At 37.3% G+C, this 25381-nt stretch overlaps 2 protein-coding genes across 3 annotated transcripts in view; one reads left to right on the forward strand and one right to left on the reverse strand.

The window, feature by feature from the left end:
* Nucleotides 1-4493: 4493 nt before the first annotated feature.
* Nucleotides 4494-25381, reverse strand: part of FBXO34 (F-box protein 34) — a 54219-nt gene continuing 33331 nt past the window's right edge. For both annotated transcript variants that reach the window (XM_069091760.1, XM_069091761.1), the window contains 2 exons: nt 17449-17561; nt 4494-9860 (listed from right to left, as the gene is read on the reverse strand). In XM_069091760.1, the coding sequence (XP_068947861.1) occupies nt 7731-9641 (1911 nt within the window). In that variant the 5' untranslated portion in view covers nt 9642-9860; nt 17449-17561 and the 3' untranslated portion in view covers nt 4494-7730. The remainder of the gene's footprint in view (nt 9861-17448; nt 17562-25381) is intronic.
* On the forward strand, nt 5461-7400 carry DLGAP5 (DLG associated protein 5). Its single transcript, XM_069091717.1, is given in 3 exon segments — nt 5461-6845; nt 6847-6973; nt 6975-7400. Coding segments are annotated over 3 exon segments (1896 nt in total). The 5' UTR covers nt 5461-5502.

A 25381-nucleotide genomic window follows, 5' to 3' on the forward strand; every position in this document is an offset into this window, starting at 1 on the left:
TGAAGACAGCCCAGCAGGCTGGAGGGAAGTGGCCAGCACAGTGCTCTGGGAGCCAAGCCCAGCCCCACAGGAGCTGGAGGTTTTAGCCTCAGGGCAGGCCTGATCAACTACCAGCTGGAGGGACTTCAGATCACCAGTAGCTGAGGTGGTTTCCAGAATTATGAACACATAGATGCTAAGAAAAAAGTGAGAGGTCAGTGCAGTCTGTGGACTTTGGGATCCAGTAGTTGAGAATGTGGTTGGCCTTTGCCCCCCAGGGCAAGAAGCCCCTGAGGAGCGTGGCTGTGAAGTCACATCCATGTGGCAGCTTCAGCTCCTGGAACCAAGCAAACAGTCTAAGGGGTAATTGCTCTTGCTTTAACCTGCTTGGATCTGGATTGTGGTCTAGGGTGGAGGTCCTGGGGTGTGTAACCAGCTTGCCAGAGCATGTGGAAGCTTCTGAGAGGGCACCCAACTAATACCTTCAGCAGCTTAGAAAACCCCAGCCATTGGGACGAAGCTCCCCTGTCTGGTGGCAGAGTCTGACTGTGGCAAAAAGGCCAAAAGTCAAGTAATTGAGTGGCAACATGACCAAACAAGGGAAGCAAAGCAAGCAGAGCAACCCAACCTTGCCCTCCTATTTTGGGGACAAAAAGGATCAAAGCATGGAACAGGAGGAAGACAATGAATTCAGAACACCTGCACCAAAAGCTTCCAAGAAAAAATGAGCTGGTTATAGGCTACAGAGGAGCTTAAAAAGGATTTTGAAAACCAAACAAGAGAAGTGGAGAAAAATTGGGAAGCAAAATGAGACCGCTGCAAGAAAATTATGAAATGAGAGTCAACAACCTGACTGAAGAAAATAAAAACTTACAAAATAGACTAACTCACATAGCAAAAGAGGCTCAAAAAGGCAATGAGGAGAAGAATGCCTTAAAAAGCCAAATTTGCCAGATGGAAAAATAATCTCAAAAGCTCACTGAAGAGAATCATTCCTTCAGAATTAGATTGGAGCAAATGGAAGCTAGAGACTTTATGAGAAATCAAGATACTATTAAATAGAGCCAAACAAATGGAAAAATAGAAGGCAATGTGAAATATCTCAATGGGAAAAACACTGACCTGGAAAATGGATCCAGAAGAGATAATTTAAAAATTATTGGACTACCTGAAAGTCACGATGAAAAAAAGAACCTAGAAATCATCCTTCAAGAAATTCTCAAGGAAAATTGCATTGATGTTTTAGAACCAGAGGGCAAAATAGAGGTTGAAAGAATCCACAGATCACCTCCTGAAAAGGATCTCAAAAAGAAAACTCCTAGCAATACTATAGGCAGGTTCTGGAATTCCCAGATCAAGGAGAAAATATTACAAGTGGGCAGGAAGAAACAATTTATTAAACTGAGTATCATGTTTCAGGGGAAAATATGATCATTCGGTGGGACAGAGGAATTTCAAGCAATCTTGATGAAAAACCAAGGTTGAATAGAAAATCTGCCATTCAGATACAAGAAACAAGAGAAGCATGAGAAGGTAAACTCACTCTCCTGAAGTCTACTCTGGCCACCACTGCACCTCCCTGGGGCCAAAACCGCACAGCTCATGCTGGACTGCTCTTGGCTCCCAGCACGCTGCAACAAACCCTTCCTTTCAGCCTGCCTGGCTGCCTTCAGGGGGAGATTTGTTTCTGTCACTTTGCAAAGAGTGATATTTTGGTCTCTTCTTTGCCTAATTTGATTCTTTTCTTCTCTAATTGCTACTGCTAACATTTCTAGAATAAGAGGGGTGATAGTGGACATCCTTGTTTCACCCCGATCTTATTGGAAATGCTTCTGGCTTCTCCCCATTATATATAATACTTGCTGATGGCTTTAAATAGATGCTACCTATTATTTTAAGGAAGGCTCCATTTACTCCTATTCTTTTTAGTGTTTTTAAATAGAAATGGATGTTGTATTTTGTCAAAAGCCTTTTCTGCATCTATTGAGATAATCGTGTGATTTCTGCTGGTTTTATTGTTGATATGATCAATTATACTGATGGTTTTCCTAATATTAAACCATCCTTCCATTCCTGGAATAAATCCTGCCTGATCAAAGTGCATTATTCTTGTGATAAATTGCTATAGTCTTTTTGCTAATATTTTATTCAAAATTTTTGCATCTATATTCATGAGGGAGATTGGTCTTTAATTTCTTTGTTTTATCTCTTCCTGATTTAGGTATCAGTACCATATTTGTGTCATAAAAAGAATTTGGTAGGACTCCTTCTTCACTAATTTTCCCAAATAGTTTCTAGGAATCAATTGTTCTTTAAATGTTTGATAGAATTCACTAGTAAACCCATCTGGCCCTGGAGATCTTTTCCTTGGGAGTTTACTGATGACTTGTTTGATTTTTTTTCCCCCGAGATGGGTTTAAGTAATTTACTTCCTCTTCAGTTAATTTGGGCAACCTATATTTTTGTAAATATTCCTCCATTTCACTAAGATTATCAAATTTATGTGCATACAACTAGGCAAAGTAATTCCTAATTATTGTTTGAATTTCCTCTTCAATGGTGGTTGGTTTACCCTTTTCATTTTTGATACTCATACTTTGGTACCTTTTTTTTTGTCATATTGACTAAGGGTCTATTAATTTTATTTTATTTTTTCATAAAACCAGCTCTTAGTTTTATTAATTCAATACTTTTCTTAATTTCAATTTTATATTAATCTCTCCTTTGTTTTTCAGTATTTCTAGTTTAGTATTTATTTGGGGATTTTCAATTTGCTTTTTTTCTAGCACGTTCAATTCCATGCCCAATTCATTTACATCTATTTTCTCTATATTTGTGTCATAGGGGGAATTTGGTGGGACTCCTTCTTCACTAATTTTCTCAAATAGTTTGTAGAGTATTGGAATCAACTGTTCTTTAAATGTTTAATAGAATTCACTGGTAAGTCCATCTGGCCCTGGAGATTTTTTCCTAGGGAGTTGACTGATGGCTTGTTCAATTTCTTTTTCTGAGATGGGGTTTTTTAGGTGGTTTGCTTCCTCTTAATCTGGGTAACTTGTATTTTTGTGAATGTTCATCCATTTCCCTAGGATTGTCAGATTTGTGCGTGTCAATTGGGAAAGATAATTCCTAATTACTGTTTTGATTTCCTCTTCATTGGAGATGGATTCACCCTTTTCATTTTTGATGCTCGTGATTTGGTTTTCTTTTTTTTTTTTATCGTATTGACCAGGGGTCTATCAATTTTGTTGTTTTTTTTTCCCATAAAACCAGCTCTTAGTTTTATTTATTAACTCAAGTGTTTTCTTGAATGGCTGAACAAGTTGTGAGAACAAGCATGTTATGGAATACTACTGTGCTATAAGAAATGAGGAGCAGATGGACTTCATATTTACCTGGAGAGGCTTATACGGACTGATGCTGAGAAGAATAGAGCCAGGAAGAATTTGTACACAATGTATGTATGACGACCAACTTTGATAACTGGATTCTTCTCAGCAATCCAGACATAAGTCAAACCCAAAAGACTCACGATGGAGAGATGTTTACATTCAGAGAAAGAACTGAGATTGAACCCAGATTGAAGCAAACTACCTGCCCTTTTTCATTCTGTTTGGTTTTGTTTCCTCTTTCCCATTCTTCATTTCATCTGTTACAATCCTTCTTTATAACCTAATGCCTAATGTGAAAGTATTTGCAGATACTATACTTGATTGTATGCCACCATGGGGGAGAAGAGGAGGGAGAGAAAATTTGAAACTCAAGGAATTGTAGTAATGAATCTTGTAAACTAAAAGTAAACAAATTAAGGAAGGCCAAAAAAAAAAAAAAACTACAATTTCCCAATGCAAAAAAACCCATATACATCTATATCTATATATATTAGAGAGAGAGATCCCCTGCATTTTATGGGTTTTTTCATAGTTTCTGCTAGGAAAAGTGCTTCTTATCAGAAGTAATGATGTTATAAAGAAGTGTATATAGAAAAGTATTTTCAGAAATCTCTACCATAAGTTTTTGGTGATCACAAGAACCTAGGAACTCCCTTGTTTCCCAGAAATTCAATGTAATTTTCCTTTTTTATTTTTGTGTCATTTTCTAGTAATGTTTCCCCCACAAAAGCTGACTTATTTTACACTGAAAAATAAGACAAATTATCGACCATGGTCTGGTATGTTTTTATACAAGACAACTCTGGGCAAAGAGGTGGCCTATGTTCAAATCCATACAGTACAAAAAAAAAAAAAACAGGGGAGGGTTTATATTCTTAGAATCAACTCCTAGAACTCTGAGAATATTTAGATACAAAACTCTTAATTTTACATATGAGGAAACCGAAGTCCAGTAAAATGACTTGCCCAAAGTCACAGCTAAATAAACCACAAAGCTGGGACTCAATTTCAAGTCCTCTGAGTATAGTGTTCCTTCCCCCAATTTGAAATCTTTTTCTTCTTGCCACAACTGCCTCCCATTCAAAATGTTGGGAAAAAAAAAAAGTCTCCATAAAACGCAGGTCCTATTTAGAATTTATATTTTATTGAAGTTAAAAAAAAATTATAACCAGACAATATGGAAAAAGTAAACAATTTTATAATTTGACTATACAGTACTTTTTATTCACTGATTTTCACTAATATAACAGAGGGTTTTCTTTTAAAGTTGTCCAGTTAAGCCATCATCTTAGGATTTAACAAGCAATCCCCTCAGTATTTAGAGTTTCTTCCCAGAAACATTCATATATTATATTGGAAACATTCATATTTTATTCAGGAAACATTCATGTTTTATACAGGATATACAAATCTAAGACAAGATACTTGGGCACACAACTATAGCTGCAACGCTTTCCAAGCTGCATTGTAGTGATTAAGTTGTTCAGCCAGCTGTTCACTATGTACAAGTTTTTAATAATGCTATTTACAGAGGAGCTAAAAGTGCTCATCTCCAAGTAAAGGCCACACTCTGGTTTCAGCCTGTGAAAATAACAATTATATACACTGTAAACAACACAGGGCATGCCTACAGGGAATGCCACATTCATTTGCTAATCACAAATAACAACCCTGGAGAATCAAGCATACAGTGATGAGTGATTTCTTTAAAAACCATATACCAGAATTTATACAACTGATTGAGTGTCATTCTCTTCATAGTAAGGAAAATATATACTCATCCCACTAATCTGCACTTGGAAATTTTCTCCTTTCATCAGTGCCTGCCATTGAAACCATTTTCAACTCATACATTCTCCATTTATTCTATCACTCCACTCTTATCTCACTGGCCTCTCTAAAACATGAATGGCCATCTAAAATGCACAGTTCACTGAGGTTAAAGAAAAATATGATTGTGTAATTGTTTTAAAATAAAATTGCTCATTGCTGATTTGGAAAACTGGGCGTTTCCGGTTTGTTGGGGAAAGCAGCGTTTTTAGAATTTTCTTTTGATTATTTCCCCAGAACCTTTTTTGTTAGGAAAGTCTGTTTCGCAGGAATAAGCAGGACTGTTTATTGTTGGAATGAGATGGCATCTTCCTCAGTTCCTAATAGCTATAGAAGGGATGCAAGCACGGAAATGATAAGAACAAAAGTTGCTCGCAGGAAATCAATTACATGGAAGGAAAACAAATATAAAAAATATGAACAGAATAGACACTTTGGCTTAATAGATGTCAATAGCACAACCTTACAAGAGAGAAATCTTCCTCCACTGGATGAAACCACTGAAAACATTCCGGAAAAGAACACTGTCAAGCCAAAGTTAACTCTCGATAGGATGCGCCAGATGCTAAGTGATCAGCGAAAGGAGATGCTTTAGCAGTATAAAGAGAGAAAGCTGCTTGAAAAAATGAAAGATCAGCGAGAGAAAGCCAAAGGAGGGGTATTTAAATTTGGGTTTTACAAACCTGACCCCCCGCAGTTTCTTAGAGCTTTTCCAGGACAGAAGACAGTGAAACCTGAACCAAAGGCTATCCAGACCTCTGTAGGGATCACCAGGTCAAAGGCTAAGGATCAAAAGGAGCAGCCAAAAGTCAATAATGGGCACAATATGGAAGCAATCCAACCTGGCCAGAAGCCAACTTCTGAACACCATTCTAGCAACAAAAGGAAAGCTCTACAACCTGATATGAGAGTGACTAAATCAGCATCCAAACAGATCCCTAAACTAGCTTCATCTCTTCCAGTGAGAAGACCAATGCCAAAACTTGCCAGTGAAAACCAACCAGAAAGAAAAGCATCAACTGAAGAAAGACCTCCTCCAAAGATTGAACTTAAAGCTGACAAAGCAAAGGTCCTTCCTTCCAAAGTTGGTGGGAAAGGAGATTGCTCAAAGGACCCACTTACTGAAGAAACTTCTCATAATTCTGAAAAATCACCAACAGAAGAAATTGCTGAATTTCTTGGAAAAGAACACTTATTTGAGACAAGTTTTGCTTCCCAAGTGAGAGAAAAGCCCTCCTTTGCACCTGAAAATTTTGTATTTCAATCACTAGATAGTCTAATGAACTACAGAATGAAACCCATTTTCTCACAAAAGGAACTTATTTATGTGGAACCTAGTTGTTTCTGGAGTCCTTTACAAATTAAAGCTGATAACTCTCAAGAATTGAAAGGAGAAACTTTGAAAGAAAGCAAAGCTCACTGTAATACTCCAGTTCAGCAGGATTTGATTGATTTGCAAACTCCTCCAAGATCCCAGGAAATTCTGGATAAAGATCATCTTTTAAATAAAAATGGAGATACTAACACAAATTCAGATAACCTTCCATTAAATGAACATGTCCCTTTGCTTGAAATAAATGAACATCAAGCAGCACCACCACAACGTGATGTCCCGTATTTCAGAAATATTCTTCAATTAGAAACAGAGATTAACAGGATTCTGCTATGAATGGGAAAAGAAACTTAAACTGGATGTTCCTGATGATGCCAAAGATCTCATTTGCACAACAGTTGGTCAAACAAGACTCCTTATAAGTGAAAGGTTCAAACAAACCGTTTGAAGGATTGGTAAACGACTGTGAGTATAAATCTGACTAAAAGAAGATTACCTGCACGGATCTGGATGGATTTTGGGATATGGTTAATTTTCAGGTAGAAGATGTGAACCAAAAATTTGAAAAACTGAATAAGCTTCAGGAATCAGAATGGCAAGAAAAAAATACCATAATCCAAAAAGTTATTTAGAAGAAAGCTGTCCTAGCTGAAAAATGCAAGTCTAAACAGGATGCTGCTGCCAGAACTGCAGCTCGAAGTCGCCTAGCTGCTCTGAAAGCTTCAATGAGAGAGAAACTTAAGCAGGAAGATCCTCCATTGGAGATTGTGGCTCCCATGGTACCAAAAGCAAAGGAAATTGATAAGATAGCTTTTGATGCCAGGTTTTTCAGAATCGAAAGCCCAGTTAAGTCATTCTCAGGTTAGTTCTGTTGCTGAAACCATTCACTAAGTAGAACCTTGTTTGTATGTAGGACCTAAAAGGGGGAACTAAGCCAATGGAAATAGTTTCTTCAAGCACTGAATAGAACAAAAATATTGTGTTTTTTTTGTTTTTTTGTTTTCCCTAGAGCAAGTGTGTTTATAGGTAGATTGACTTAAATATGAAAGCAAAAATGTTTTTCTTTCAATGTAAACTTTAAAAATGACCTGTTTAAAATAAACATGTTTTAAATGCAAAAAAATAAAAAATAAAATTGCTCATTGCTGATCCAAAAGTCCTCTTCACCTTCTTGTTTTCTTATGGACACCCCAGCTTTAACCACGCAGATCAGGAACCCAATGATTGTCATGAAGACCCAACTTACAGCCAGGGACACCTTTCTGAGACCGGTGACAGCACATCCAGTATCCAGGGCCATACGGCAAAGCTTGACAGTATGGCTTTGGATGCCACCGGCAGAGTGAAACATCCCCTTTAACATACTTTTTTTTGCATTTCTTGCAGGGATCTTCTTCATAGCGTGGATCTCGGACCCAGCGAGAATCTGCTGGCCTGATGTTATAGTATTCAATGATGAATTTAAAATAGCAGCAAGTGCATTTAAGAGCTACTAAACTCTTGGTTGGAAGAAACCTGAAGATTTTCACCATTATATGATGTGGCAAGAAGGCCATGTACTGAGGAGGCTCCAGCAGCTGCTTAATTTTAAACCTAGTCTCCAAAAAATCATGAGACACCTGCTTCTTCAAGTAGGAACTCTCTAGAGTCTGCAATGGGTTCCTCATAGTACTTTCCATAGCACTATCAGCCAGTGCAAAGGGCTCTACTACTGAAACACTTTTCCCCCTAAGTTCTGCATCGTCTTCACAAGAATCCTTATTTGGGAAGGATCTTGTGGAATCTCTTGTGCTTTCACTTAACCTGGAACAATTTTTTTCAGGCTGATTAGGTTGAAGAAAGAACAGCATCCCTGGGAGTGGATCTTCACAAAGGCTTATACTAGAACCCTGATTTTTCTCTGTCTTGGACACAGAAATACTAGTAACACATACAGACTCTCTCATTCTCTGATCAGGATTCTGGCTAGGAAATGGCACAATTTTCTTACTCGTACAATCAATAGTTATACCTTTGTTTTGCATAGCATCTGAGGGTAACTCTCTAGGTTGGGAACAGGGGAGAGGAAGAAAAGATGACCTACTGAGTTCTTCAGTCATTTCCACATAACACCTACTCCTTGTTTTCACAGCAGTCTGTTGACTTGACTCTAATGCCACATTGTCCATATGGAAATCAATGCCCGTTGGCAATGAAGCCAGGGAGGCACATTCCCAAGATTGGGTTCCCTGTAAAGAACAGTAATCAGTCCTCACAGAGGCATGATCTCTAGTCACAGCAATAGCAGGATTTACTTGGGTATCTGGGACCTTAGGCAATGCTTTCTCTGCTTCGCTCTCATCCTCCCGAGTTCCATTTGCCAGTAGCACCCTACCCACATGCCTCCGGAAGCTGTTATTTCTAGAAAGGCCTCTCCTCATTTCACATTCCCTCTGATGTTTCAAGCATTCTGACTCCAGCCTGGCTACCATGTCAAGCACATGCACAGTTTCACCCTGGGGTTTACTACCCTTGGAGTTTCCTCTAGGGGTAGACTCCTCACAGGCTTCAAAATCACAGAACAGATCCGATGCTGGGGGCACCTCTTTAGATAGCCTAGCAAATCTCAGAGTGGCAGAAGAGTTTATACAGTTTTTGGTAGACGTAGCCAGCAAAGCATTTGCTCTCTGCTCTAGAAAAGCAACCATTTCGATGACTGATGCAGGCCTCCCTGGACAAAATCCATTTCCACTGTCACTCATATAATGCAAAGAACAATGCTCAATATCACAAGCAAAAGGCTCAGGCTGGTAGGATCTAATATTGCTTTCTTTCATCCTTTCTAACTGCATCTTGACTTTTTTAAGATCCACCGATTTCTTCCTTCGCTTGGTAGCTCTTTCATCAATATCCCAAGTGCTTTTAATTTTCATTGAGCCCGTCCTGCTGCTGCACTGATGAGCTGCAAAGAAGGCAATTTTCTCCTTAGTATTACCAGGTTTCACAACAGCCCAGGGACACAGTGGTTCGTCATCATCTTCTACGTGATGGATTGCCATGGGTGGTGTAATATTCTTATCTTTCACACTCAAGCTTTCAGCAGGACCTTTCCCACTCATATTACACATATTTGATGAAGTAATCCCAAATGGATCTATTCTAGCGGATACTTTAATGACCTGTGGTGAAGGAAGGACACTTAATCTTCTGTAGTTATTTATAAGTTTTTCTTCATTTGTATATGCCTTCGGCAGCTCAAATGAATTCTTAAGAGTTTCATTCCAATTTTCAAAGGTCAATCTTTCTTCTGCAATTTATGATATGGCTTTACACTTATGCCAGATGCCCTATAAGAAAGAAATGTATGATTAGTGAAATGATTTCTTTCTAGAACAAGAAGTCAAGAAAATAAGTTAAGAATAACCTGGATTTGTATGTGAATGCAAAGTAATATCACTGTTATGAAAAACTATGAACATGAAGTTAGAGACATATTAAATTGTATAGGGTGAAGTTACCAGAATCAGACAATATACACAAATGACTACAATAATATAAATACATGATTACTGTGGCCCGCTTTTGTTCTTGAGAAGAGATAAGAAAATGAGCAAGGAAAATGCATAATATCTGAATTGTGTGATGGTTAGTTTTGTTGAACTGCTTTTGTTCTCTTTTTAATTTTTATTGCAAATGGAGGGCTCAATGCATAGGAGAGAAGGGAGGTATATATTCGTGAAGGTGATGTCAAAACAAAAATATATCAATAAGCTTTAAATACCAAAGAAATATGGGCTTCCAGAATGAGTTTATTTTCAGCAAAGTCTGACTCTCACAAAAACACCAAATAACACTCAAATTTCAGTTGAATAAAAACATCTACTCACTAGATAAGGAAAAAAGGAACGTGTATTTTAGATACAAGAAGTGTTTACTATGTTTTTTGCATGTAAAAATAATTTTAAAGTATATTTTAACATTTGTTTTTAAAATTGGATTCCAGATTCTCTCCCTTCTCTCCTCCTCACCCACTCCCACTGGGAAGACAACCAATTCAGTAAAGTAATACAAGTGTAGTTATTCAAAACATTTCCATAGTAGTTATAATGTGAAAGACTAACTAAATTTGCCTTCATCATATCCCATCACCCATTTATCCTATTTTCTCCTTTGACCCTGTCCCTTTTCAAAAATGTTTGTTTCTAACTGCCCCTTCCCCCAATCTGCCCTCCCTTCTATCATCCCCCCTAGTTTTCCTTTCCCAAGATACTCCATTGTTATTCCCTCCTTAAGCCAGATCCAGTGAGAGTAAGGTTGACTCATTCCCTTTCACCTTCCTGCTCTTCCCCTCCATTGTAATAGCCTTTTCCTGCCTCCTTTATGTGAGATATTCCACCCCATTCTATCTCTCCCCCTTTCCTTCTCCCAATATATTCCTCTCTCACCTCTTAATTTTATTTTTTTGGTATCATCCCTTCTCATTTAACTCACCCTGTGCCTTTTATCTATGCATACATGTACGTATGTATACCCACACCCCTCCCACACACACCCAGAGTGAGTTTATTATAAAACAAATATTAAACAGGCCCAATGTAGAGAGAAGTGACAGTATCTATACTTTTTTAAATATCTGGGGACATAAGTACCAAACATCTGCATAAATGACAAAAGTTATCCCTTTCTTCTTAATATCTTCTCAACATATACTGTATATATAACATCTGGAACAGTGAAAATTGTTGCTATTTCTCATTATCACCTGTACCTTTGACTTTAAGAAACACTGATTTTATTCCCTCATGAAATATTATTATTCACTATAACTATATATTGTTTTGCACTAAGCCTATCCTGTTGCAAAAGCTTTATAAAAGTAACGCAAATTTCATCTTCTATTCACAGGTGTGTAGAAATAATATATTAAGACCTTACCCTAGTTTTTTATTAAAAAGTATTGAAGACATCCCCAACACAACTGGCTCAAGGCACTTCAAGGCTCAGACATTTAACCTAACTTCTGAGGCCTTTAATACAAAAGCCAGGGCTTGAGCAGCCATTTCCTCAAGTTTCTGACCAGGAGACCAGCAACATGACCAAGAACAGTATAGTAAAATTGTGCTCAACTCAGTCGATACCGTATCTTTCCCTGATTTAAATGTCCTTCACTTACTATGGCTAAGTAAACCACCTATAAGTATTCATTCTGATATCAAACCTGAGACACTCAGGCTAGCCTGAGCCAGGCCTGATTTACCACATGAAGTTTCATATTGGGGGAGGATTCAAGTCAAGAAGTTGCTAGAACTCTGCCCAGTTTCCTTAAAGAAACATCAAATCAAGCCTCTAAAAGAAATCTGGAATGACTGAATCCACAAAAAGACAGAGTGAAATTATCTTCTAACCCAAGATGACTTAGCAGGGCTTCAGGAAAAGTCTGTCTCACTTGGGTAAAAGGCCCTGCGTAGATGCTTGTTGTCCAGCTAAGGCAGTGGGAGGCCCTCAATTTCCTCAATTTCTTTGCCACCACAAAAAGAACTGCTATTAATATTTTTGTACATATGGATCCTTTTCCCTTTTTTTATGATTTCTTTGGGATATAGACCTAGTAGTGGTATTGCTGGATCAAACTTTGGGCATGGTTTCAAACTGTTCTTCAGAAGAGTGGCATCAGTTGTGATGAGATTTTAATAGCAAGGCTGCACACCCCTCTGGGCACAAGCTACACTCAGAAGCATTTGGTGGATGTAGGAAGTACTCATCAAGAACTGAGGGGCAACTATCACCCCTCTTATGTAATTTGATACTAGAAATGTTAGCAGTAGCAATGAGAGAAGAAAAAGAAATTGAAGGAATCAAATTGGGCAAAGAAATATACTTCGAGAATCCTAAAGAATCAAGTAAAAAACTACTTGAAAAAATAAATAAATCTGACAAAGTTGCAGGATATAAAATAGAACCACATAAGTCCTTGACATTCCTATATATCTTTAACAAAATCCAACAGCAAGAAATAGAAAGAGAAATCCCATTTAAAGTTGTTGCAGACATTATAAAATATTTGGGAATCTACCTGCCAAAACAAACCCAAGACCTAAATGTGAACACAATTAAAAAACACTTTTCACACAAATAAAGTCAGATCTAATTAAGTGGAAAAACATCAGTTGCTCATGGCTGGGTCGAGCTAATAATAAAAATTACAATTTTACCTAAATCAAATTACATATTTAGTGCCATACCAATCAATCTACCAAAAAATTACTTTGTAGAGCTAGAAAAAAATAGTAACAAAATACATTTGGAAGTACAAAAGGTCCAGAATATCAAGGCAATTAATGAAAAGAAATGCTAGGGAAGGTGGCCTAGCCATACCAGATTTTAATCTGTATTATAAAGCATCAGTCACCAAAACTACTTGGTACTGGTGGAGGAATAGAGTAGTGGATCAATGGAATAGATTGGGTACATGAGACTCAGCATGCAATGACTATAGTAATCAACTGTTTGATAAACCCAAGTTTTGGGGATAACAACTCACTACTTGACGAAACTGCTGGGAAAACCAGAATATGGTATGGCAGAAATTGGGCATAGACCAATATCTAACATGGTACACCAAAATAAAGTCAAAATGGGTTCACAATCTAGGTAATAAAGGCTGATACTGTAAGCAATCTGGGAGAGCAAGGAATGGTTTACCTGTGAGATTTGTGCAGAGGGGAAGATTTTATGATGAAACAAGAGTTAAGAGAGCATTATAAAATGCAAAATAATTTTGATTACATTATATTGGAAAAGTTTCTGTACAAATAAAGCCAAGTAACCCAGATAAAGAGGGAAGTGGAAAACTGGGAAAGAATTTTTACAACCACTGTCTCTGATGAAGGCCTCATTTCTAAAATATACAAAGAATTGAGTCAAATCTATAAAAATACAAGCCCCTCCCCAATTGATAAATGGTCAAAGGATATGAACACACAGTTTTCAGAAGATGAAATTAATGATATCTGTAAGCATATGAAAAAATGCTCTAAATCACTATTGATTAGAGAAATGCAAATCAAAACAACTCTGGCCAATAAATAAGAGTGGTGGGGGGTTTTTTGTTTCTTCTTTCTCATAATTCTCCCCCCCTTTGGTTCTAATTCTTCTTTTACAACATGACTAATGTGGAAATATGTGTAATATGATTGTACATGTATAGCCTATATCACACTGCATGAGTGATAGATCAGTGGAATAGATTAGGTACAAATTATATTATAGTAAATAACCATAATAATCATAATAATATGATAAACCCAAGGACTCATGCTTTTAGAACAAGAACTCATTGACAAAAACTGCTGAGAAAACTAGGAAAGAGTATGGCTAGAAACTAGGTATAGATCAACATCTCACACCATATACCAAGATAAGGTCAAAATGGGTACATTTTGAAGAGTGATAAATTAATAAAATAAGCAAATTAAGACAGCATGGAATAGTTTATTTGTCAGATTCATGGAAAAGGGAAGAATTTAGAACCAAAGACATAGAGAGCATTACAAAATATAAAATATAATTTGGATCGTATAAAATTTAAAAGTTTTTGCCCAAACAAAACTAATACAACCAAAATTATAAGGAAAGCAAAAAACTGGGAATCTAATGTCTTGGAACAAGCCAGACAATTTAAAAGGTTATTTTTCCTGGGGAAAAAAAAAACAACGGACACAATAGAGCATTAATATCTTATTCTGCAACACTGTCACAGAAGGAGTTGCTCCAAGTAAGTACTTTATATTCTCAGGTTTATCAAACATCTGGTTGTTGAGTTCAAAAGACTTTGATTCATCCTATAAAGTATGCTCCACTGATCTACTTTTCTATTGTTTTTTTTTAATTAACAGCAAATTGGTTTGATGATTACTACATTGTTAATATAATTTCAGGTCTGGAATGTGTGTGTGTGTGTGTGTGTGTGTGTGTGTGTGTGTGTGTGTATTTAGGTTTTACAGGAGTCAGAATTGCTGAGCTGAAATAAAATCCTGAAAGTAATTTCACTGGTATCTTTCATTTTTACATCAAGTATATTTCCCAATGTATCACTCACTACCTCCCAGAAAGCATACTGTTGTAAAAAAAAAAAAAGAAAAAGAAGAAAGTTTCATAAAGCTAACCTCCATAATCAAAGAGTCTGACAATATATGCAGTGTTCCATACCCATATTCCCTCCTTCTATAACAAAAGGCATTTTTTTTAAAGAACTGTTTGTAGAAGATCCTGCCCAGAGCCAGATTCTTTTCCTTAATGTCAGGAATTTTTTGCTGAGGTCAAAATCAATTTGTCTCTCCTAGGGCACTCCAAATTGACTCACAAGGTGGAGCTAGATTTGCCTGAACTACCCAAAAATCTCTATGTGTTACCCTAGGGCAAAATGGAATTCAAGACCTTTAAGAAGGACTTGGGATCTAGGAAATTCTTTCATTCATATCAGCTAATTCTCTTTCATGTAAGGCCAAAAGTATAAGCAATAACCTTCAGGAAATAAATTACACTGTAAGACACAATTCTAAGCATATCATTTAGGATTCTGCGAGCAAAATTATCCCAAAGAGAAGGGGACACATTTTACAAAGAAACTGAACATAAAGGCATTAGATTTCACAGGGTTGTGGTAGAATCAAACTATCAACCATCAACAAAAGAAATTTAGTTGTGTCCACCTGAATGAACAGGATGAGGACAAGGGGCAAATCCAAAAATTTATGTTAACACAAGAGGTGAAAGAGTAAGGACAAGCCCACCATTTTAAAAATGACAAATGTGAGTCCAAGACTTTAGCAATTTGTCAACGATCACAAATAATTTGTGCCTGAAGTCCAATCAAGTGCTTTTTCTACTCTCCCGTGTCAGGAAATACATTCCAAACGGGTCCAGTACCTACTGACATCATCGGAACCTGAGGGCCCGCACCGCTCTCAGCAGACCTTTTACTCTTCACTAATTGGCTCTGTCACACTACTCAAGAATCCCTCCACGTAGAGGATAAAGACTAAGCCTCCCTCAACAAGAAAATAGAGACAACAACTTCTCAACTCACAAGAACTTATATTAAGTTCCTAGCATGTGGGGTTCAGAGACCCTAACCCACATTGACTACTCGGACACCTCTCAAAGTGAAGATAGTTTTATTAGAATCTCTCAAGAAGCAGGCGGTCCAGTCTCTGGGACAGCACCGAGAGAGAGAGAGGAAGCTGAGGTACAGAAGCAGAAACTCGGTTAAATAAGCAAGCGTTACCCACCCCTCCCAAACATTAGCCTAATTATTACTAATGAGACTCTCATTTTGTTAGATAACATACATAATACATGAGGTCCACTATGCAAGCGCAGTCACAACCTCAGAATACTGATCCCCCTTCAGTCCAACCTAGATGTGTCTTTTTCTGGGCCCGAGTGTCCCAAGGCCGCTGTTCACTTTCTGATTGGTCAAATCCACCTGCTGCTGCCAACATTACTTCATTTTTAGTATTGTCTAGGAGTCTCTGGGAACTCAAACTTCTTCCCAAGGCTACTGATGGATACTTTTTATCGGTAGTCTTGTTTCAGCAATTCTTGCAGTTCTACAGAAACTTAACCCTTTGCCACCTCTCACACTACCATTCCTTTCCCCAAACTAAAAACACCTCTAATTTGGTCTCAATAGTTAATCCAATCAATTGTATTAATACCCAGTAGCTCTTACATTACCTTGAAATACACAATGACCTATATATATATATATATATATGGAAGCAATATTGAACTTAGTTACAAAATATAAGGAAGTAATAAGAATGTACAAAGGATGTTCAGAACAGGGAAACTTCACTACAAGTCATCCCGCACACCAGTCTGCATCTCAGACGAATACTGTGGCCAGGCTGTATCACCTCCCATTTTTTTCTCCTTTGTTGCAGTCTCTGATAAAAAGTAGGATCCCTCCCTCTTTTTTTTTTTTTTGCCCAGTCAGGTCCCTCCTGTCGCTTCTGGGAACTTGCTCATCCCAGCATTCTCTCTCTTCCTTAAACTTCAGCTGCTCTCTAGCTGCAGGATCCTTTCCTATTGCCTACAAATATGCCCAGATCTCTTCCATCCTTAAATCTTTACTCGGTCCTTTTGTCTCCTCAAGGCGTCTTCCTTTATGTCAGCTGAAATCTTTCAAAAAGTTGCCAAACTTCAACTAATTGCTTCCAATTCTTTTGTAGGTTCTCAAAACATGTTGCCAGAACTTCTAGTTGACAAATTCTTGGTTCCCTTTTAGATCATCTGCAATTTTGAGTACTCCACCAATGTGGTGCGCCATCATACAAAAGCATAACAAGTCAACAATTCATTTCAAAAAACATTTATTTATCAAACACCTACTGTGTACATGGCACTGTGCTATATACTAGGGATACAAAATGCGTCCCTCTCAGAGGATTCTCTTCTACTGGGGAAAAACTGAAGTTTCTTTAGGAGGTAGCACCTGATCTGAGCCTTGAAAAGAAGGATTCTGAGAAGAGATGAGTTAAGGATGAGTACATCCCAGTCAGATGCAGGGAAGCAGGAGATAGGAGCAATTAACCCAGAGAGTTGAGCTAGAATATTCATTGAATTAGTGATTGTAATGTGAAATAGAAGATTCTGGAGGCAGAATGTGAAAGAGGACTTTAAATACCAGGATGAAAAGTTTACATTTTGTCGAAGAAACTAAAATGAACCACTGAAGACTCCAGAGCAGAGGAGTGACATGATAGCAATTGTATCTTAAAAATAGTAATCCAACGCCTGGATTAGAAAATGGAAACTAATTACGCTATGGCAATAGTTGAGAAGAAAGGTGAAAGGGCTTGAAATATAGTGATGGACATATGACGGGAGGGATGCTAGTTAGGGGTGGTAAAAGTGTAATAAATAATTCACCTGGAGAATATCAGATGCAGCAGCACACAAGTTTGAGTTCAATGAAAGTACCGTACAAATTCCCAAATGCAATCCAGATCAACTTTTTCTCTGATTTTGTTCACATGAAGTACCTATAAAATAAAATAAATTATTTATTAAGTACCTACTATGTATAAGACATTCATATTGCTACTCATAAAGCTATACATCCCAATCTGGGCAGCATATTTTTCCACCAAGCAGGTGTTTAAACCAATCTTGTTCAGGCTAATAAATAACATTTCAGTAAATAAAATGTTTAATTTTAAAATTGTTTGGATAAATCCTTCAAATTCAATACCAAATATATGGGCAATAAAAAAAGCAAATATGAGCAAATAAAGTTTTATTTTAGTGTTCCTAAAATAAAATGAATTACTCTTAACAAGCTATATAAATGAAGTCTCAAAGAAGAATCCTCAGGTGTGGATGGCCTTACAAGTTAAATCATATCAAACATTTCAGTGTTTGAATTTCAGTATTAAATAAAACACAAAAAAATAGGGGGGAAATGGACCCTTCAAAATTTTCTATGGTATAAATATAGTCTTCATAGCCAAACCAGGTAATAAAGAACACAGCTAAAAAAAAAAACTACAGAATATCCTAACGAACATCAATGCAAAATATATATATGTATATATATCAGCAATACAGTATAATTACATATTAAGAAGATTATAAACTATTACTATACCAGAGTTATACTGGGAAAGCAGAGTTGACTCATAAAGAAAAATTATAAATGTATTAATAACTACATTTAGTAAAAGATATAACTACATCAATATATATAAGCTAAAGAAGTTTTTGGGGGCGGCTAGGTGGCACAGTGAATAGAGTACGGCCCTGGAGTCAGGAGAACCTGAGTTCAAATCCGGCCTCAGACACTTGACACAAAAACTAGCCATGTGACCTTGGGCAAGTCACTTAACCCCCCAATTTTCCTCCCCCCCAAAAAAAGTTGTTTGTTTGTTTTTTTACAAATCCAGTATCTAAAAAGCATGGCAGTAATTGGACCTTCTTTTAATATGCTAAGCAGTACTGATCTAAGACCAAGAGGCAACATGATATGAAATGGAAAAAGAATAGAGGTCTTTGCAGTAAGATGTGGGTAAAGCAAGAACGAAGAAATCAAGGAAATAAGCATAGGTAAAGAGGAAACAAAACTTTGCTTTTGTGAAAGATAATAGCCTATATAGAAAACCCAAGAGTCAACTGAAAAAACTAAATGAAACAAAGTTTCAGGATATAAAATAAATCCATAATTAATTAGCATTACTCACAAAGCCCAGTAGAGATAGAAAACATACAATTTTTGCAAGCCTCTCTATAAAGACACACACAAACTATACAAACAACTAAAAAGCACTCTATAGGAATAAACAGACCCAAATAACTGGAGAAATATTTGTTGTAAATAAATAGGTCATGTTAATGAATAGCTAAGTTGCAGAGTATGGCATACTGGGTCTGGAGTCAGGAAGACTCATCTTCCAGAGTTCAAATGCAACCTCAGACAATTACCAGCTGAGTGACCCTGGGCAAGTCACTTAACCATGTTTGCCTCAGTTTCCTCATCTGTAAAATGAGCTAGAGAAGGAAATGGCAAGCCACTCTACTACCTCTGCCCAGAAAACCCCAAATGGGGTCACAAAGAGTGACATGACTGCTATGAAAACAGGCCATGTCAATATAATAAAATCAACAGTACTATCTAAACTACTGCACATAGTTAGGCCCACATCAAACCACCAAAAGATTATGAATCTAGGCTTAAGGATTTATAAAGCTTAAAAAAATAATAAATTCATGTGTCAACAAACTACTGCCAGAAGTCAAGTGCAACCCTATGCCTGTTTTTTCTACAAGCTAAAAATAATTTTAGGTTTCTTAAATACGATAACATTTCATTTTAAAACATAAAAGCCATTCTTACCCTCACTGATCATGAAATTGATCTAGAGGTTCAAAAGATCAAGTAGAAAACAATTGGGTGGGGTAAAGACCCCAAAGACCCCAAGCTATTTTTTTGGGGGGGGTAAATGATTTGACCATGGTCATACAGCTAGTTTTTGTGTTAAAATGTCTGAGGCTGGATTTGAACTCAGGTACTCCCGACTCCAGGGCCAGTGCTCTATTCACTGTGCCACCTAGCCGCCCCTTGAAGCTATTTATTTCTAAACAAGTGTCTTGAGAGTTGGGTATCACCTATTCAGAACTTCACCAATGTAGGGAGGCAGAGTACAAAAATCAAGCAAGCAGTTATACACCCTTGTACGGACAACCCTAAGACCCCAAATCCCCTCCCCAGTATCCGGACTTTCATTCCCATTGGTGGGAAGGTGTGTCCTTACAATCCTTTTACCCAATACAAATGTATATTTCAATTATTTTCCTTATTTGTCAGAAGTAAGCTATTACAGATTGCATGTTACTTTTTCTTGTTTACCAAAAAGCAGACAATTTACACAAACACCTGGCAGACTTATCATTCGTTGCCAAAAGTAGGCAATTTACAGGTCACTTGTTGCTTCTCTTGTTTACCAAAGGTAGGCGCCTGGCAGACTTAGTATTTGTAGCTTTTCTTATTTTCCTCTATAGAAAAATAAGGTTCGGGCCTATCAAGACTAAAGCCCAGCTCAAGTTTGGTGGCCGTCGCCTTTACTTTGAGAATATTTTCACTTTTCCACTCACAATGGAACAAAAATGAGAAGGAAGTGTGTGCCTAGCTACATCCTCAAGCTATAAGGCTCTTAGTGTCTAAATGATTTAATACTGGTAAAAGGAAGAAATTAGAAGAAAAAGAAAGAATTCAATAGGTAAAAGAGATCAAGTACACAACATCAAGTAGTAACAGTTGTGTTTCAACAAACCCCAAAACCCCAACTACTGGGGGAAAAGATACATTGATTCAACAAATTTTCTGGGACGACCGAGCATGAATAAGGTTGGAACCCACAACTTAGACACAACAGGTTCCAAAAGGATATGCCCTCAATATGAAAAGGCCTATCATAAATTAGAGGGCCAAAAAGGGAAATACCTGTCACACAAATGGGTAACTAGCTTTATGATCTCATGATGCTCCATTCCTTCCCCCTAACATTTTTACTCTTAAAATATGGGAAAGAAAATTACTAGACCATCTTGGTCCTTGTCTCCTGTTACTCTTTGTGATTCTTACTTGTATGGACAACTATCAGTAGCAAAATAAACTGGCACCAAGGTCAAGGAAGATTTCTTGAAGGAGGCTGGATTCCTATTATAATTGGTTTCATTTCAAGAAAAACTTTTTAAGTACCTACTGTGCTAGACACTGTGGATAAAAAAGAAATTTTATCTTTTTCATAGTTTATTAAAGTCCTACAAAAAAATTTAACATTAAGTCCTGAAGCTACTTCCCACAGTACCTAAGAGTCATAATGACCTCGCCCCTCTTTCCACCAAAAAAAACCTCACCTTAAAAGACTACGTTGGTGCCGTGTGACCTTGGGCAAGTCACAACCCCAATTGCCCTCCAAAAAGCAAAAAAACAAAAACAAAAACAAAACTATGTTGGTGTCATCTTTTTTCATCCTTAAATGGCTCACAAATGTTCAATCTTACAGCATTTTACATACAAGAAGACAGGGGCTAAGTAAGAAAACCCCAGGTAACTGAATACACTCATTCTGAATAAGCCTCAGAAGGATGTTTACAGAGGGGTTAATAGAATTTCTCCAAGACTCAGTAGCTGTTTACTCTGTCTCATTTTAGTCTTTAACTAAAAGTTACCCTTGATGTAGCCACTGAAGGTCTTTTCAGGTCTGTTGTGCCTTTTTTTTTTTTTTTTTGCAAAAGCCACTCAACCACTCAAAATACTTACAAAAAAAATTTTAAACATTTTCTCATTGTTTGCTGATTGTCCGGTTTCTCCTGTAACACTCTTGGGAATATATGCCTTAAGCAACTATTGCATCCCAAGAGTGTTTCTTAAGCTGTAGTCAAGGGGTTCAAGGAAAAACTTCAGGGAGTCTTATGAACTTGGATGGGAAGCAGAAAAAAAAAATTACATCTTTATTCCAACAACTTCCTTTGCGATATTTTATTTATTCTCATTCTGAGAAGGTAATGGGACCATACCCAAATGAACAAAAGGTTCAAGAAACAAAAAAGGTTTAAAAAAAACCCTTATTACGGGGTGGCTAGGTGGCACAGAGCATCGGCCCTGGAGTCGGGGAGAACTGAGTTAAAATCCAGCCTCAGACACTTAACATAAAAACTAGCCATGTGACCTTGGGCAAGTCACTTAGCCCCAATTAAGCCCTACCTTCCCCCCTCCAAAAAGCAAAAAGAAAAGTCTAAAATAAATAAAATAAAATAAAATAAAAAACTCTTAATACCCAGGACCTATATGTGATGAGGGATGGCTCCCAATAGGTTCAGCAGGAACTTTGAGCTTTATCTTAAGACCAGAACCTGCGATTCAGTCTGGAAAGAATTCAGCTCAGGGTAACACGGAGTCAAAGTTGAAAAAGTTTATTATACGCCTTACAGCGGGCAAGGATCCTTAAGGGACCTGCAACCTCAAAGGGGTAGAATTAAGATTTATATAGAATCATCCATAGTAGAATCCCTGCCAATTATGCTAACCAGGTGATTAAGGGTGGGATTAGGGAGAAGTTAAGGCAGGGCCAGTGTTTAGAGGAACTGTGCAGTGTATTGCCCATGATTCACTGGGAAAAAGCCCAAGGGGGGGGCTACCTAGAGGTGTGGTTTTAGGCTTGAAACGTCACTAAGTTGGCTAGTGGTCAAGGGCTGCTGGAGAAGTGCCCAGTCTGCCACCCATCAGTGTCATGTTTGACAAGATTGATGTATGGGAACCAAGGCTAACTGAAACTCAGGGGATAATAGGCTAAGGAGTTAACCCATAGATAAGGTCCTGAAGGATTCATTGAGGCAGCCAAGGAGTCAACCTAGAGATAGTGTACCGAAGGATTCATGGGGGCAGCGGGATACTATACAAGAGGGAGGTAATAGTTGCCTAATCTGGAATGTTTATAGATACTTTTGTGAAGGCCAAGCTGAGATAGTTGTTGCTGGGCAGTTACTGCTCTGAAGCTAGGGGCGGGGGGAGAAGGGGCAAAGTTAATGCTCTGAGACTGGGGGCGGGGGGGGGGGAGTGGAGTGTGATTTTACAAACTGGTTTTACAAATTAATGTTACAAAGTTTTACAAACCGATGTTACAAATATAGATCCCAAGCACCCCATCATTACTGTTGTTACAAATTGGTATTACAAACTGAGTTTACAAATTGGTTTTACAAACATAGATCCCAAGCACCCCATCATTCCCCCCTTAAACAGATGATACCCAAATTCATTTGGGGACAAGGGAGATGATCTTAGCTTCCCAAACTGCTTCTCCCTGGGAAGGGGTATAGAGCTGTCACTGCCTCTCAGGGTACCAAGGTTCAAGGGGTGGGTGGGGTCTGTAGCCAGTGTCCAGAGCCCGGCCAATGTCAGTCCAGGGAGTGATGGGTCATGGACTCGGAAAGTGGTTGGTACTCAGCCTGAGATGTCACCTGCAAGTGAAGGGTGCTGAGCCTAAAAGACACAAATCTAGCAAAGAGATTAAACAAACAAGGGCCAAAAAGGAATGAGAAAATTGACCAGAAGTGGGGTGAGTATGGGCTAGTACAATATTAGTCAGACTATTTCACTGTCCTTTTCATTTTCCCATAGACAAGATACCTCACATGTTTTTATTCTCTTACTAACATAACTGTACTGCCTTTAACAAAAGAGGTTCCTGACTTGAACCTCACAGCTAGATAGTAGACATACATCCTTGTTTCACAAAGCTTGTTTATCCTCTGATTATATTCACTATGGAAGAAAGAGATACTTCAGAAAATGAATCTTTTACATGTACATTCAGTTACAAATGTTTACTTTTGCTTAGATAATGGAATAATTACAAATTCAGATTAAAACAGCAAGATCTCTTCTGTTTTACAACTCCTTACATTAATTTAGCAATAAATTTATCTTGCAAATGAAGGTTTTAGTAGGCCTTTTAAAATAACACTAGAGATTTAAAAAATATCTTCCAAAAGTATTTTCCCGTTCTTTCAAAACAGTTCAAGATTTATAAATGATCACTAAACTGTTATGAAGAAAGTTGAAAACTTTTAAAATAATCTGGAGCAGTTTGCATAACTTTCTGCACATGTTCTAATTCTGGATGAAAATAATATTAGATTTTCCAGTAAACTAACATGAAAGAGTGCACATCTTTTACTGACTCCTTGCTCTGATCACAGAAACCTTCTATAGAAGGAAAAAAACAGGGACCTGTGACATTCCAAATATGACAGGATAAAACATCCTTGATTCTGTTTAAATTCAGGTTAGTTACAGATATCCAACCATGCAGGATCCATTCCACCTCAAAGCTAGACTCTGGAATAGGTGGGGAACATTCCTTTTCAAAGGACTCCCATGGGTAAACTGAGCCAGGAGAGATCCCATCCCAGACAGAGGCTGATTGTCCCTTCAGCCTTTACCAAATGTAGACTTCCACCTGTCCACAGTACAGGTTCACATTTCCTCTGAGCAGCTTGTGGCATTTTCTCTCAGATATTGATTTAATGCAGATAACTATACCCAAATTCAAACTCAAAATAAAATTTAGTTATGGTCCCAAATGCCTTTTACCTTAAACAACAAGCTTCACCAATCACAGCTTAGAGCCAGTTATAATTATTTCTATTCTCTTGTAGTTGCAATAAGCAATAAAGACTTATCAGGTCTCACAAATGTAAGGAATTCCATTTACCATCTTTCCTTCTGAAATCTAAAAGCCAATTGATAGATATCCTTTTTAATCCTTGCAACTTCTTAGCAAGTTAGATTCACTTAAAAACTACATGACTAAAACTGTTCCTTTCCCAATGACCTTGCTTAACAGCAATAGTTTCAAGGGGATTTGGCAGTTTTACAACATTGTAAATGCAGGAGTGAATGGGGGAAGGGCTAATAATGATGCCCCTGCTTAGCCAATTCTCATACATGCAGGAGGACTGTTCTGAATGGGCAGAGCTAGTCAGAATAAAGTTGTCACAGTTTTAGGTTTTAGCATTAAAACAGTAGTCAAATAACTTAGTTAACAGTCTTACAATTTTAAACAATCTTAACTGAAACTTCCTGTTAAACAAAGAGACTTGGAAGCTTATGATTTCCCAAATTACAATACTCCAAAACTTTGAGAGAAACTGCTTCTCATACAACACAGATAGTACAGCTGTTTACCAGTAACAATATCATAAACAATTATCATGTTCCTAAATTTGTACTTTGAAATAAAAACAAATGAATTACCAATCTGGTGATCTTAAAACTCCAGTTTTTGAAGTTACACAGAACTAAAATCTTCTTGGTGCTACACAACCAATCAACTTATCACTAGAAATCAATTACATCCTGGAATCTCACATAGATGGTGAATGTAGTGATCCATAAACCTTCAAATTAACATAAATACATCCTTAGATGAAGCAAGCTTGAAAACTCCATACCTATATTTTTCTTTCCATTTTTTTTCAGGATTTCTCATTTGCTCAATATGAATTCTACAAAATGCCTTTACAATTCATTGTGCAGGGAATCACTGATTTCATCATTAGTAACGTGGAAACTATAACTTTAAATCACTTTCCAGAATAGCCAAAAAGTTAAATGAACAATCAGCTATCACAGTAAATATCAGCAGTATTACTACTTGTTTGTATCCCAAATGTAATAGCTTTAAATCATCAGATATTATAACATAAGAAATTCAATTCACATGAAATAAACATTATAACATAGGGTTAGCAGAACTGATAAAGTAACATAGCTAGTTTAACACAACTTTTTTCTCCATCT

Source organism: Petaurus breviceps, unplaced genomic scaffold (assembly GCF_028583685.1).
Source record: "Petaurus breviceps papuanus isolate PSGF00001 unplaced genomic scaffold, PetGlider_PUasm1.0 189, whole genome shotgun sequence".
NCBI classification, from domain to species: Eukaryota; Metazoa; Chordata; class Mammalia; order Diprotodontia; family Petauridae; genus Petaurus; species Petaurus breviceps.